This window comes from Coenobita brevimanus, chromosome 15, assembly GCF_032717465.1.
Source record: "Coenobita brevimanus isolate Jiangsu-jjx chromosome 15, ASM3271746v2, whole genome shotgun sequence".
In the NCBI taxonomy this organism is placed as follows: domain Eukaryota; kingdom Metazoa; phylum Arthropoda; class Malacostraca; order Decapoda; family Coenobitidae; genus Coenobita; species Coenobita brevimanus.
Genome location: NC_136968.1, coordinates 23,147,823 through 23,161,409, shown reverse-complemented (window position 1 = coordinate 23,161,409; position 13,587 = coordinate 23,147,823). Strand labels below are relative to the sequence as shown.

At 43.9% G+C, this 13,587-nt stretch overlaps 1 protein-coding gene across 1 annotated transcript in view; it reads left to right on the top strand.

The window, feature by feature from the left end:
* Window positions 1-5,899: 5,899 nt before the first annotated feature.
* Window positions 5,900-13,587, top strand: part of LOC145390699 (sodium-dependent multivitamin transporter-like) — a 40,812-nt gene continuing 33,124 nt past the window's right edge. The window contains exon 1 of the mRNA XM_080265491.1: window positions 5,900-6,011. Coding sequence (XP_080121617.1) covers window positions 5,900-6,011 — 112 coding nt within the window. The remainder of the gene's footprint in view (window positions 6,012-13,587) is intronic.

Here is a 13,587-nt window from a genome sequence, read left to right as displayed (position 1 = left end):
AGGATTCTGAATCAATAGGTCGTATAGATTAAGAAACTTCAGGGTGCAAAGCTGGCACCCCCTAGCATTTCTCAGAAAATGGTGGATTCAGTGACAATCATCCGGCACGCTGGGGCAACACTGCGAGAATCGAGAATATGCATATTTTTCCGTTTATTACTAACAAAACAATTACTAGGGTGTCTATTCTTTTGTTTTCTGGCATGCGAAATCTAATGGGTATACAATTCTAGTGACTTTTAGCTTGATTATATGTGTATCATGAATTTTAAAACAAAGTCACCAAAAAATTAATTCACAATTAACATTCTCATTGTGGTTCATTGTTCTAGTCTTCCATAGTTACATATCTGGGAATTCATAGTCTTCATCTTCTTGTGTGTCTGTTACAGCTGTTTTTGTGCGCTCTTTGCAACAAACGCTGCCTCCCTCACATTTGCAAACGATCGTACTTGACAGCATTGCTGATGAGCATGAGCACTTCCATGACATGCATTTTTCACAACTATCTATCTATCTATCTATAGCCCGACGCCCTAATCTCGCAAAGGGTGGCCGCAGACAAAACGCCTCCAAGTCACTCTGTCACCCACCATTTGACTCCCCTCCCCCCAACTCACCCCCCCCTCCCTCATATACCTCTCAACTCCATCCCTCCACCTCATCCTCGGTCTACCCCTCCCTCTCCCTCCCTCCACCTCACCTACATACACCCTCTTAGTCAGTCTTTCATTCTCCATCCTCTCCACATGTCCAAACCACCTCAGTGTATTTCTCCTAATCTTTTCAACCACATCCACATTTACCCCACAACGTTCCTTCACTTCTTCATTCGTCAACCTGTCCCTCCATGTCACTCCACATGCTCCTCTCAAGTAACTCATTTCCACTGCTCTCACTCTTGACTTGTTCCCCTCTTGCAAGGTCCACGCCTCGCTTCCATACGTCAGGGTAGGGATCACAATACCATCATGCAGTGACTTCTTAACTTCCATACTCACCTCCCTATTACTTATCACTGCTTTCAGTGTGCCAACAACCTTCCTTCCCTGCTGTACCCTTTCACGTACTTCATCCCCCAAAGTTCCATCCTTACTCATCACTCTACCCAAGTACTTGAATGCACTCACATTCTCCATATCCTCACCATCCAACCTCACTGCACACTCTGTGACTTCATTCCTCTCAAACACCATAACTTTACTTTTGTTTACATTAACTTTCAGCTTCCTCCTCCTACACACTGTCCCAAATTCATTCACCAAACCTTGCAACTCCCATTCATCTTCACTCAACAATACTGTATCATCAGCAAACAGCAACACCGGAAGCTTCCAAATCTCACCCTCATTCATTAGGGCCACCCCCACATCCACTGCCCTACCTTGTACCTCCTTTATGACCCCATCCATATATATATATTAAACAGCCATGGAGACATTACACACCCCTGTTTCAGTCCCACAACTGCATTTGATTAATTTCAGGATGCATTCAGGTGTTGCTGCAACATCAGGTGGAAGCATTATGGGTTGTAGGAGTTTGTTCACTGTGTCTGATAACCATCCGTGCATGTTTGGGTCCAGCTGAACAGGGTCACCTTCAGATGCGTGCTTCCAGATACAAGGCTGAAGGTGGGCTCTCCGGACACTGAGCTGAATGATTCATCTGTTAGAGGTAGAGACATGAGTTTTGGTGCAGAGATGATCTTTGCTTTTCCAGTTTTAATTTTCCATATTTTTATTCGAACATCAGACAACCACAGCAAGCAGCTATGAAACTGGTAGACTCCTGGACAACATCAGATAGCGCAGCAGCAGCTTCTCCAAGTTTAGAAAGTTGATGCCCTTCGTCAAGAACTTTCACTACCTTCGTCGTTCCTATCCCCCATAACTCCGTCACTGAGACGCATCCTGATAATGCGTGAACAGCCAGTAGCTGTCCAGCAATATCTTTGTGTGCGTATGTGGTCGCCTGAATATCAATTATTTTCCGGTCCTTACATTTGGGTTCCATTGCCAGTGAGCAAGTGAGCCGTTGACCATTATAGAAGTGAGCAAGTAGAATGAAGACATCAGTGATGTCTGAAACTACGCTGATAACAGCATCAGGATTTTCTTTTGGAATGGTGAGCATTTGGTTAATCATGATGACATCAGCCTCCCCTTGGGTGTTCTTCACGTCTTCCTGTGGAATTGTATGGTGTTTGTTGATTTCAGGGGGAACTGGTTCATGTCCTGTCACAACCAGTTTGTGATTTCTTGACTCCAGCTGTCGTCCCTTATCTTGAAGAGTCTCAACAATATAATCATTAAGCTGAATTTGTTGAATGTCACAGTTAACACAACATTTTGAGGTGGAAGAAGCACTGTCTGCTGGATTCTTTCCCTCTTGCAGACCGAGTAACACCTTTAATGGTGTAGTTTTGATACCTGTCAAACACCACGTATACGTCATGATCCTTAAGCTTTTCTGTAATGTATGCCATATACTGTAGTTATCAATGTAGTTCTACACTGTTCCATGGGCTGGCCAGTGAATTACCAACAACATGCCGATCCATCAATTATTAGAGATGTTGCCGTGGGTGCTTCGTGAATTCATCTCCATTTTAAGCTTGTTCTTGAGAACCAGAAGTTATTCAGGATTTCATTTCCTTATTGTGTTGCTGTAATTTGGTCTCCTCTCCAGCAGCCATGACTGCGAAGTACTGAGTAAGTATTCCACAAATGTGATGAATTGAGGCCCATGTTTTCATGGTACTGGGTTTTAATCTGACACCTGTGATTCCATTCGGTCCCACTGTGTACCGTATAAAGGTGATTTCAATTATATCTGTCCACATGCCATTACAAATTCCAGGAGTGTGACGAATGACATGTTCACCTTTCATGAACATCTCGAGTATGTCAGGCGATAGTGCTGTGACAGACCGTAGGTAATAGAGCCCATAGTAAGCACAATTTTGGTGTCAGGCAGCAAAAAGTATGGCATCATTTTCTCCACAGCTAGTAGATGAAGGGCCCAGTCAGCTTCCATCTCAGCACGACAAAATAGCATCATTCGTAGAACTGGCTTAATCAGCATGTCCACCCATAGTCGCGTGGTTCTACTCTTGATTGATATGCTTTCCAAATTGGTTGTTAAGTCTTCATGATCTTCAGTATTTTCAACTTGGCCACGTACGAGTTCCTCAACTACAATTCGTAAGGCACGGAAGTTCTGTGGGTATTTCTTTCCACTAAGCATGTGAGTAATCCCATCAAAAGCACACTGGATGACGTCAGACAAACTGGAATCAGTCATCAAAGTTCCAACACAACCAATAAAGTCTATGATGATTTGCATCCCACCAAGACAGAAAACAAATTGCTGAATCGCTCAGGGTATGCCCATGTGATGTTCACAGCTACTTTATACAATTGTTGGTCACAAGTAAAGACTCTCTGTCCTACAGTTTTCATCAGATGGTCTACTTCTCCCATAGCAGTTAACATCGTGTCTGGGTTGGTTGGTTTCATGTCCATAAGCGGCATGCAGACACATTTAGCCGCTGGTTTCACTGTGTGTCCCTCTTGTCGATTCATAGAAAAGTTTTCCACTACGTTCGTTTTCCACTATGTTCTTCAAGAACATGTAATCCCTCACTAATGTCCTATTTGCTGCCAATACTTGACCTGCCAGAACCCTTAGTGGAAGTACAGATTTCTTCGCTGCAATTACTGGCATTTCCGGTCTCTTAGATCCTCGTATCTGTGGACTAGCACACTGCTGGCTATTTCTTTGGCCAAGCCCATTTTGGCTGGATATGTTAGCATCAAAGTTACCCACTATTACCTGGACCAAGCCAGCCCCATCTTGTAATGTGTTGACAAGGCCTCTGGATGTTACTTGTTGTGAAGCAATGACTACAGATTTTCGGAGTCTGAGGACTTCATCATAATAGCACGCAACTCCATACTTGTACAATTGCTAGATGATATGTTTTTCTCTTATCAGTCCTCCAATTGTCACTTGCTTGGGGGGTGAAAAACTTCCTCTGTTGGATCGTTATCATATTACCGATCATAATCAAAGTAAGCTTGCTGGTTGTCTTAGGTAACAGCCTCGTCAGAAAGTCCATCATGGATTGGCTTGTGTACTCTTCAGCAGAGTCGATGTTTATGAGGGAATTGTACTCATCTCCACTGAGTGGAATCGTCAGAGACTCACTTGTAACTTGCTTCACGACTTTCTTTACAGCTTGTTCCAGTTCATCATTGCTGTCATTAGGAATCATACTGGACATATCTTAGGTTTCTCACGGAACACGAGCATACTGCAAATTCCCTGTTCTACTAATGATGCTATTTTGTCGTGCTGAGATGGAAGCTGACTGGGCCCTTCACCTACTAACTGTGGAGATAATGATGCCCTACTTTTTGCTGCCTGACACCAAAATTGTGCATACTATGGGTTCTGTTACCTACGGTCTGTCACAGCATTATCACCTGACATACTCGAGATATTCGTGAAAGGTGAACATGTCATTCGTCACACTCCTGGAATTTGTAATGGCCTGTGGACAGATATGATGATTGAAACCACCTTTATACGCTACACAGAGGGACCGAATGGAATCACAGGTGTCAGATTAAAACCCAGTACCATGAAAACGTGGGCCTCAATTCATCACATTTGTGGAATACTTACTCAGTACTTCGCAGTCATGGCTGCTGGAGAGGAGACCAAATCACAGCAACACAATAAGGAAATGAAATCCTGAATAACTTCTGGTTCTCAAGAACAAGCTCAAAATGGAGATAAATTCACGAAGCACCCACGGCAACATCTCTAATAATTGATGGATCGGCATGTTGTGGGTAATTCACTGGCCAGCCCATGGAACAGTGTAGAACTACATTGATAACTACAGTATATGGCATACATTACAAAGAAGCTTAAGGATCATGACGTATACGTGGTGTTTGACAGGTATCAAAACTACACCATTAAAGGTGTTACTCGGTCTGCAAGAGGGAAAGAATCCAGCAGACAGTGCTTCTTCCACCTCAAAATGTTGTGTTAACTGTGACATTCAACAAATTCAGCTTAATGATTATATTGTTGAGACTCTTCAAGATAAGGGACGACAGCTGGAGTCAAGAAATCACAAACTGGTTGTGACAGGACATGAACCAGTTCCCCCTGAAATCAACAAACACCATACAATTCCACAGGAAGACGTGAAGAACACCCAAGGGGAGGCTGATGTCATCATGATTAACCAAATGCTCACCATTCCAAAAGAAAATCCTGATGCTGTTATCAGCGTAGTTTCAGACATCACTGATGTCTTCATTCTACTTGCTCACTTCTATAATGGTCAACGGCTCACCTGCTCACTGACAATGGAATCCAAATGTAAGGACCGGAAACTAATTGATATTCAGGCGACTGTACACGCACACAAAGATATTGCTGGACAGCTACTGGCTGCTCACGCATTATCAGGATGCGACTCAGTGACGAAGTTATGGGGGATAGGAACGACGAAGGTAGTGAAAGTTCTTGACGAAGGGCATCAACTTTCTAAACTTGGAGAAGCTGCTGCTGCGCTATCTGATGTTGTCCAGGAGCCTACCAATTTCATAGCTGCTTGCTGTGGATATGCTGAAGCAATAACGATGACTGATGTTCGAATAAAAATATGGAAAATTAAAACAGGAAAAGCAAAGATCATCCCTGCACCAAAACTCATGTCTCTACCTCTAACAGATGAATCATTCAGCTCAATGTCCGGAGAGCCCACCTTCAGGTTTGTATCTGGAAGCACGCATCTGAAGGTGACCCTGTTCAGCTGGACCCAAACATGCACGGATGGTTATCAGACAGAGTGAACAAACTACTACAACCCATAATGCATCCACCTGATGTGGCAGCAGCACCTGAATGCATCCTGAAATTAATCAAATGCAGATGTGAAAAATGCATATCAGAGAAGAGCTCATGCTCATCAGCAATGCTGTCACGTACGATCGTTTGCAAATGTGAGGGAGGCAGTGTTTGTTGCAAAGAGCGCACAAAAACACCTGTAACAGACACACAAGAAGATGAAGACTATGAATTCCCAGATATGTAACTATGGAAGACTAGAACAATGATCCACAATGAGAATGTTAATTGTGAATTAATTTTTTGGTGACTTTATGTGTTAAAATTCATGATACACATATAATCAAGCTAAAAATCACTAGAACTGTATACCCATTAGATTTCGCATGCCAGAAAACAAAAGAAGAGACACCCTAGTAATTGTTTTGTTAATAATAAACGGAAAAATATGCATATTCTCGATTCTCGCAGTGTTGCCCCAGCGTGCCGGATGGTTGCCACTGAATCCACCATTTTCTGAGAAATGCTAGGGGGTGCCAGCTTTGCACCCTGAAGTTTCTTAATCTATACGCCCTATTGATTCAGAATCCTCAATAAACCATTGTGGGACCCTCAGTACAAGGTTATCCAAAACTTCTGCCGGACTAAAATTAATCCGTTCTCAGATAGCAATGGAAAGGTCAATGAGGGGAATATCTTTAAGAGACAGGAAAAGATCAACTTGGGTAAGAGAGCAGACTAAAGTCAAAGATAATATAGAAGTTATAAAAGAACAGAAATGGAGGTGGGCAGGCCATGCAGCAGGAATAAGGGATAACTGATGAAGCAAGAGGCTGACTGACTGGAAAGCAAGAGATGATAAACGTAGGAGAGAAACGCCAGACAGGAGGTGGAGGGATGAGATAGAGAAATCTGCAGGGAAAACGTGGGGAAGATTGGCTCAGTCAAGGAATTCGTGTAGATGGTTGGAGGTGGCCTTTCCTCAGCGGTGGACTTGTAATAGCTGCTGCTGCTGATGATGATGATTTTATTTATCAATCTATCAATATATATATATATATATATATATATATATATATATATATATATATGTGTGTGTGTGTGTGTGTGTGTGTGTGTGTGTGGAGAAAGCATATGACAGAGTGGATAGACAATGATTGTGGAAAGTGTTAAGAATATATGGAGTAGATGGGAAGTTGTTGAATGCTGTGAAGAGTATGTACGATGGTGCGAAGGCTGCAGTGCGTGTGGATGGTGAACTAAGTGAATTTTTCTCTTTGAAAGTTGGTTTGAAACAGGGATGTGTCATGTCTCCATGGTTGTTCAATCTGTACATGGATGGGGTAATAAAAGAGGTACAAGGTAGGGTAGTGGATGTTGGAGTGGCCCTGGTGAGAGAGGATAGTGTTTGGAAACTCCCTGTACTGTTGTTTGCAGATGATACTGTGTTGTTGAGTGAAGACGAAGGTGAGCTGCAAGGCTTGGTGGATGAGTTTGAGAGAGTGTGTAAGAAACGGAACCTAAAGGTGAATGTAGGGAAGAGTAAAGTGATGGTCTTTGAAAGAGGTGAAGTTAGTGAATGTACAGTGAGGTTGGATGGTGAGGAATTGGAAAATGTGAGTACGTTTCAGTATTTGGGTAGTGTGATGAGTAAGGATGGAGGCTTGGAGGGTGAAGTGCTTGAAAGGGTACAGCAGGGAAGAAAGGTTGCTGGTTCTTTGAAAGCAGTGATAAGAAACAGGGAAGTGAGCATGGAAGTGAAAAAGTTACTACATGACAGTATTGTGATACCAACTCTAACGTACGGAAGTGAAGCTTGGACATTGTTGGAAGGACACAAGTCAAGAGTGAGAGCAGTGGAAATGAGTTATTTAAGAGGAGCCTGTGGAGTCACGTTGAGAGACAGGCTGACGAATGAGGATATAAAGGAGCGTTGTGGTGTGGATGTGGATGTGATAGGAAGTGTTATGAGGAACACACTGAGGTGGTTTGGCCATGTGGAGAGGATGGAGGGTGAAAGACTGACGAAGAGAGTGTATGTGAGTGAAGTGGAGGGGGGAAGAGGGAGGGGGAGGCCGAGGATGAGATGGAGGGATGGGGTGGAGAGGTACATGAGAGAGGGGGGTGTGAGTTGGGAGCAGGGCAGTGAAATGGCGGGGGACAGGGCGACTTGAAGGCGATTTGTTTGTGGCCACCCCAAACGGGATTGAGGCGTCTGGCAATAGATAGATAGATAGTGTGTGTGTGTGTGTGTGTGTGTGTGTGTGTGTGTGTGTGTGTGTGTGTGTGTGTGTTTGTGTATGAAGGTATGTATACACATATATACAGCCTAGGCTTGGGAATCTCTAGCGGTGTTATCCAATTTACCGATAACACAAAAATAGGACGTATCATTGACTTAAATGATGACTGTGTTAACTGTCAAGTGGACCTCGACATACTGTCCAAATGGTCTAAAGATTGTCAAATGGAATATAACGTGGAAAAATGTAAAGTACTTAACGTGGACAAGATCATCGGAGATAATATATACAGCATAGATAATTAAGAAATTATGAAGCCAGAATGGAGAGAGATCTTTGGCTCTTGGTTTGGGGGGACCTCAGACCAAGCTTGGCAAGAGTGTATTAATGCGAGAAATAAGACAAACAGGGTCCTTGTATCTATTTACCAAAGCGTGAGCAGTATGCATCTAAAGTAATACTGCACTGTTATCTAGCATTAGTAAGGCTTCACTTGGGATATGCCGTGCAGTTTTCGTGCCCATACATTAGAATGAATATAAAATCGTTAGAAAATGTAAAGAAAAGAAAGACAAAAGTGATACATAATATTGATAATTTCTTACGTAGACAGACTGATAAGACTAAATTTGCGCTCATTTGTATAGCATAGAATAGGGGGAGATTTAACTGAGGTGCTTAAATGGATGAAAATAAACGAGAGAGATTTTGGGAATGTACTTCAAGTGAGCATACGACATAGAACTGAAACTAATTATTTCAAACTAAATCAGTTCCGTTTTAAAGAGCAGCTGGGTAGAAATTTGTTTGGCAGTAGAGTAGTGGGCGAATGGAAAAAGATACGTAGTGATGTAGTTGTTGCCTCTTTCATTCTGAGTTTCAGGCATAGGCTTGATAAGCACATGGAAGTTAAGGGTTGGATATAAAATAAATTTAATTATCGGTGCCAATAATTTATTTATTTTCCTAATCAGATTGCCCTACAATAATCTCCTTTCTCCTTTCACACTTTCCTATAAGATTTCCACACCAGTTTTTGTATATTGCTTGGTGCTCCTCACTTTTTTTTTTTTTTTTTTGGTCAGTTTCTGCTGGAGGTTTTGATAGCGGACAGCGTTCTTTTTTGCTATTCTTGATTTATTCTAATAGTTTAGTTGCATTCTTGTAGGAGAAGCCTAACTTGGTACAGTTATCTTCTCTTCTTATGGTCTTCTGCTGCAAGCGCCTAGCCAGAGTCACAAGAGGGTCGTCCCCAGGGTAAGGTGCAAGGACAAAGCAGCTCCTCAACCCAGAATCACAGCGCCAGAGGAAAGAGTGGTATGTTAGTGTGTGTGTGTGTGTGTGTGTGTGTGTGTGTGTGTGTGTGTGTGTGTGTGTGTGTGTGTGTGTGTGTGTGTGTGCATTTTTTCTCTGTGTACACCTGACTGGGTATTCAGCCGGAATATCAAAGTAACACACAAGTACCGCACAATGTATTTATAACAGCATCACAAGCCTGCTACGGTATAATTAATGCGGGAACAAATATTTCTACATGATAATTAGCTCTCCATGTGCAGAAAAGAAACATAACTACTGATCATCATATAATATATAAGACTATGGCTTACAATGAGTGAAGGACTAGAGAGAGAGAGAGAGAGAGAGAGAGAGAGAGAGAGAGAGCCATCATATGAAGGTAACAAGCTAGAAAGAAAGAATTTGCTGCCCATGAGAGAGAGAGAGGAGGAAATTTCCCTGGCGACAGTCATGAATCTAATGCAGGCACAGAGTGAAAAACTCCAAGCACAATTACAGGCACAGAGTGAAGGACAGAAACAACTCCAAGCATAATTACAGGCACAGAGTGAAGGACAGAAACAACTCCAAGCACAGTTACAGGCACAGAGTGAAGGACAGAAACAACTCCAAGCACAGTTACAGGCACAGAGTGAAGGACAGAAACAACTCCAAGCACAGTTACAGGCACAGAGTGAAGGACAGAAACAACTCCAAGCACAGTTACAGGCACAGAGTGAAGGACAGAAACAACTCCAAGCACAGTTACAGGCACAGAGTGAAGGACAGAAACAACTCCAAGCACAGTTACAGGCACAGAGTGAAGGACAGAAACAACTCCAAGCACAGTTACAGGCACAGAGTGAAGGACAGAAACAACTCCAAGCACAGTTACAGGCCCAAAGTGAAGAGGTCAGGAACGAATTTAAAGAACAGTTACAAGCACAAAGTGCCCAACTACAGACAAAGAATGAAGGACTGAAAGAACAACTACAAGCACAGAGTGAACAGCTAGAGGCACAACGTGAAGAATAAGATGAACAATTATTGGCACAGAGGAAAGAAATCAAAGAACAATTGCAGGCACAGAACGAAGAACAGAAAGAATGATAAGAACAGCTTCAGGAGGCGTTACAGGAGCAACAGAGGGAACTACAACTGAGGATGCAAGGACAGCTAGATGCTAAGATGGCGGAAATGAAGGAAGAACAGGAATAATTGAAGGAGGAGGTATACGCTGAGCTACGGCAGCAGAAGTATGAGGTAATCAATAATGTGACTGAGTGCAAACAGCATATAGACAACCATTTGAAGTAATTAGTGAGGAAATAGTGACAGAGTGCAAACAGCATGTGGACAACCAGTTGAAGATTAGTGAGGGAATAGTGATGGAGTGCAGACAGCATGTAGATAATCAGCCGAAGCATGTAGTCGACCATGTGAAAATAATTAGTGAGAAAATTGAGGATGTAGAGAAATATTGCATTGCTGAGCCTCAGGTTAATGTACAGGGAGCATATGATGGGAATGGACAGTGTATGGTGAATCTTGGCGGATCCCATGCATCTAAAGGTAGCATTACAGGGTTGAATAATCAGAATGCAGAAATTTTAAGTCGTGGCCTTGATTATGATGCCCCAGTTGTTAGGCCCCAAACTAGTGACGTGCATGGCTATAATGGGGGTCCAATTAAAAAGAAACCTCAGGAATTTGATGGCAGAGTATCTTGGGAAGCTTACTGTGCACAGTTTGAGTTACTGGCAGATCAGAATGGTTGGGATGATAGGCAGAGAGCAGTGCAGCTTACTACTAGCCTTAAGGGAGTCACAATAGAAATTCTGGGCCAGATGTCAGTGACGGAGAGGAACAGTTATCAGTCCCTAGTAGAAGTGCTGGAGCGCAGATATGGGACCATGTACCAGACTGAGGTTTACAGAGCAAGATTCTGGAGCTGTGTACAGGCTCTAGGAGAATCCCTACAGCAGCTTGCTCATGACCTGGAGAGTATGGCAAACAAGGCATACCCTGGAGCAGCACCAAAGCTGTTGGGTATTTTACTGAGGGACCAGTTCATTGATGCTATTGATAGTGCAGAGTTCAAAGTGCAAGTGAAGCAGGCACAACCAAGAAGCATGCAAGAAGTGCTAGCCAGGGCTCTAGAATTTGAGTCTTACGTCAGGTTCATTACAGCCACCTTTCAGGCAGGGCATAGTGCAGGATTCAAGGCAAGAAAAGGACAGGTATGTGAAAAGGAAAAATTTGAGGGAAGTTGCTGGTACTGTGAAAAGCCAGGACAGAAGAAAAGAGGACTGCTACAAGTGGAATAGGGAACAGGACAAGACCGGAGGAGGCTGCTGGTTCTGCGAGAAGTCGGGGCACACAAATGGAAGAAGAAGCAAGAATAGAGCAGTGCAAGGAAATCTTCACTTGTAACAAAAGCGTGTTGGACATGTAGTGAGGTGGGACACCTCAGTTCCGAGAGTCCGAAGAAGAAAAAGAATGATAAGAAGAAGGTTGCAGAAGACCAGAAAGAAGCAGAAAACTAGTGGAGGCTGGTGTGAAGGAGCAACCACCAGCCTGCTTTTCTCAAGTAGCCCCAACACTGAGAAAATGCAAGAGGACAGCAATCAAGTGTGAGAAGATGGAGGGATAGACGGAAAGAAGTGTTCTCAGGTGACTGATTCGGCCTCAGAGCAGACTTTTGTGAGACCTGATGTGTTACATCATCGGTATCTGCCTGAGTCATCAGAACAACTGTGTGGCATAACTGGGCACTGTGCAGAACTGAGCGGACCCCTGGATGTCCGGATTGAAGTGGCAGGGCAAGAGGCTACCCTATCAGTCTACATGGCCAACATGGAGGATTCTTGCCTTCTGGATCTGGGATGTCCATGGGATGTGAGCTGGACTTTTGCTCCATGAAGCTGAAGGTTCTGGGAAGGTCAATTCCCGTCATAACAGTGAAATGTACCAGTTCTGGTGGTGAGGTGAGGTCACTCCGCACTACAGTGATACCCCCAAAATCAACTGTTGCTCCAGTGTAAGGAGAGTGGCTCTTTTGACAGCTGTATTGGGGTAGTGGAGCCTGATGTACAGTGCAAGATGAAGGCCGGGGTATTGGTGGGGAGAACGCTGGTGGAAACAGGTGCAGGTGGAATGCCGTTTGTGGTGGCCAATTTCTCCTGTGAGCCACAGAAGATCAACAAGGGAGAAATTGTGGGACTGTGCCAGGCAGTGGACCCTGAGTGGCATCAGAGGAAGGCCTGTAAACGAAGCATAGTCAAGGAAGACTGGTACGTGCCAGACCACCTACCAGACCTCTTCTCAAGGAGTTGCCAATGCCTGGAAGGTTCACAAGTGCTGAAGTTAAGGCAGCTGCTGATGGAATATGCTGATATCTTTTGCACGGGAGACCTAGATCTGCGGTGCATTGATCTGGTGGAGCATACTATAGACACCGGGGATCACAGCCCAATTAAACAGCCAGTGCACCAGCCCAATGGCAAGAAATGGAGATGGTGATGGAGAATCTCCACCGACAAGGAGTAACAGAAAAGTCCAGTAGTCCTTGGGCATCAGCAGCAGTTCTGGTTAGGAAAAAGGATGGCTCAGTAAGGTGCTGTATAGACTATCGAGCCCTGAATGAAGTGACAGTGAAGGATGCATACCCCTTGCCAAGCATTGATGACACCTTGGATGCTCTGTTAGGTGCTAAGTGATTCTCCACCCTAGACATGAAGGCAGGATACCACCAGGTCAAGGTTGCAGAGAAGAACAAAGAGAAGACAGCCTTTTCATATGGGCAGGGTTTATGGCAGTTTGAAGTGATGCCATTTTGCCAATGCAATGCTCCAGCTACTTTTGAACGCCTCATGGACCGCGTACTTGAATGCCTGCACTGGCAGACGGCTCTGATATATCTGGACGATGTAATTGTGTTTGGACAGACTTTCGACCAGGAACTGGAGAGGCTGTCGGAGGTGTTGAACAGGATCCACACAGCGCACCTCAAGCTGAACCCCAAGAAATGCTACTTGTTTCAGAAGGAAGTAAATTACCTGGGACACACTGTAGGCGAGAGCAGCGTCCGTACTGACCCAGAGAAGGTGGCAGCTGTGGAAAACTGGCCAGTTCCTACTGGTGTGACAGAGCTACGGAGTTTCCTGGGCTTGTGCACCTACTATCGGCGTTT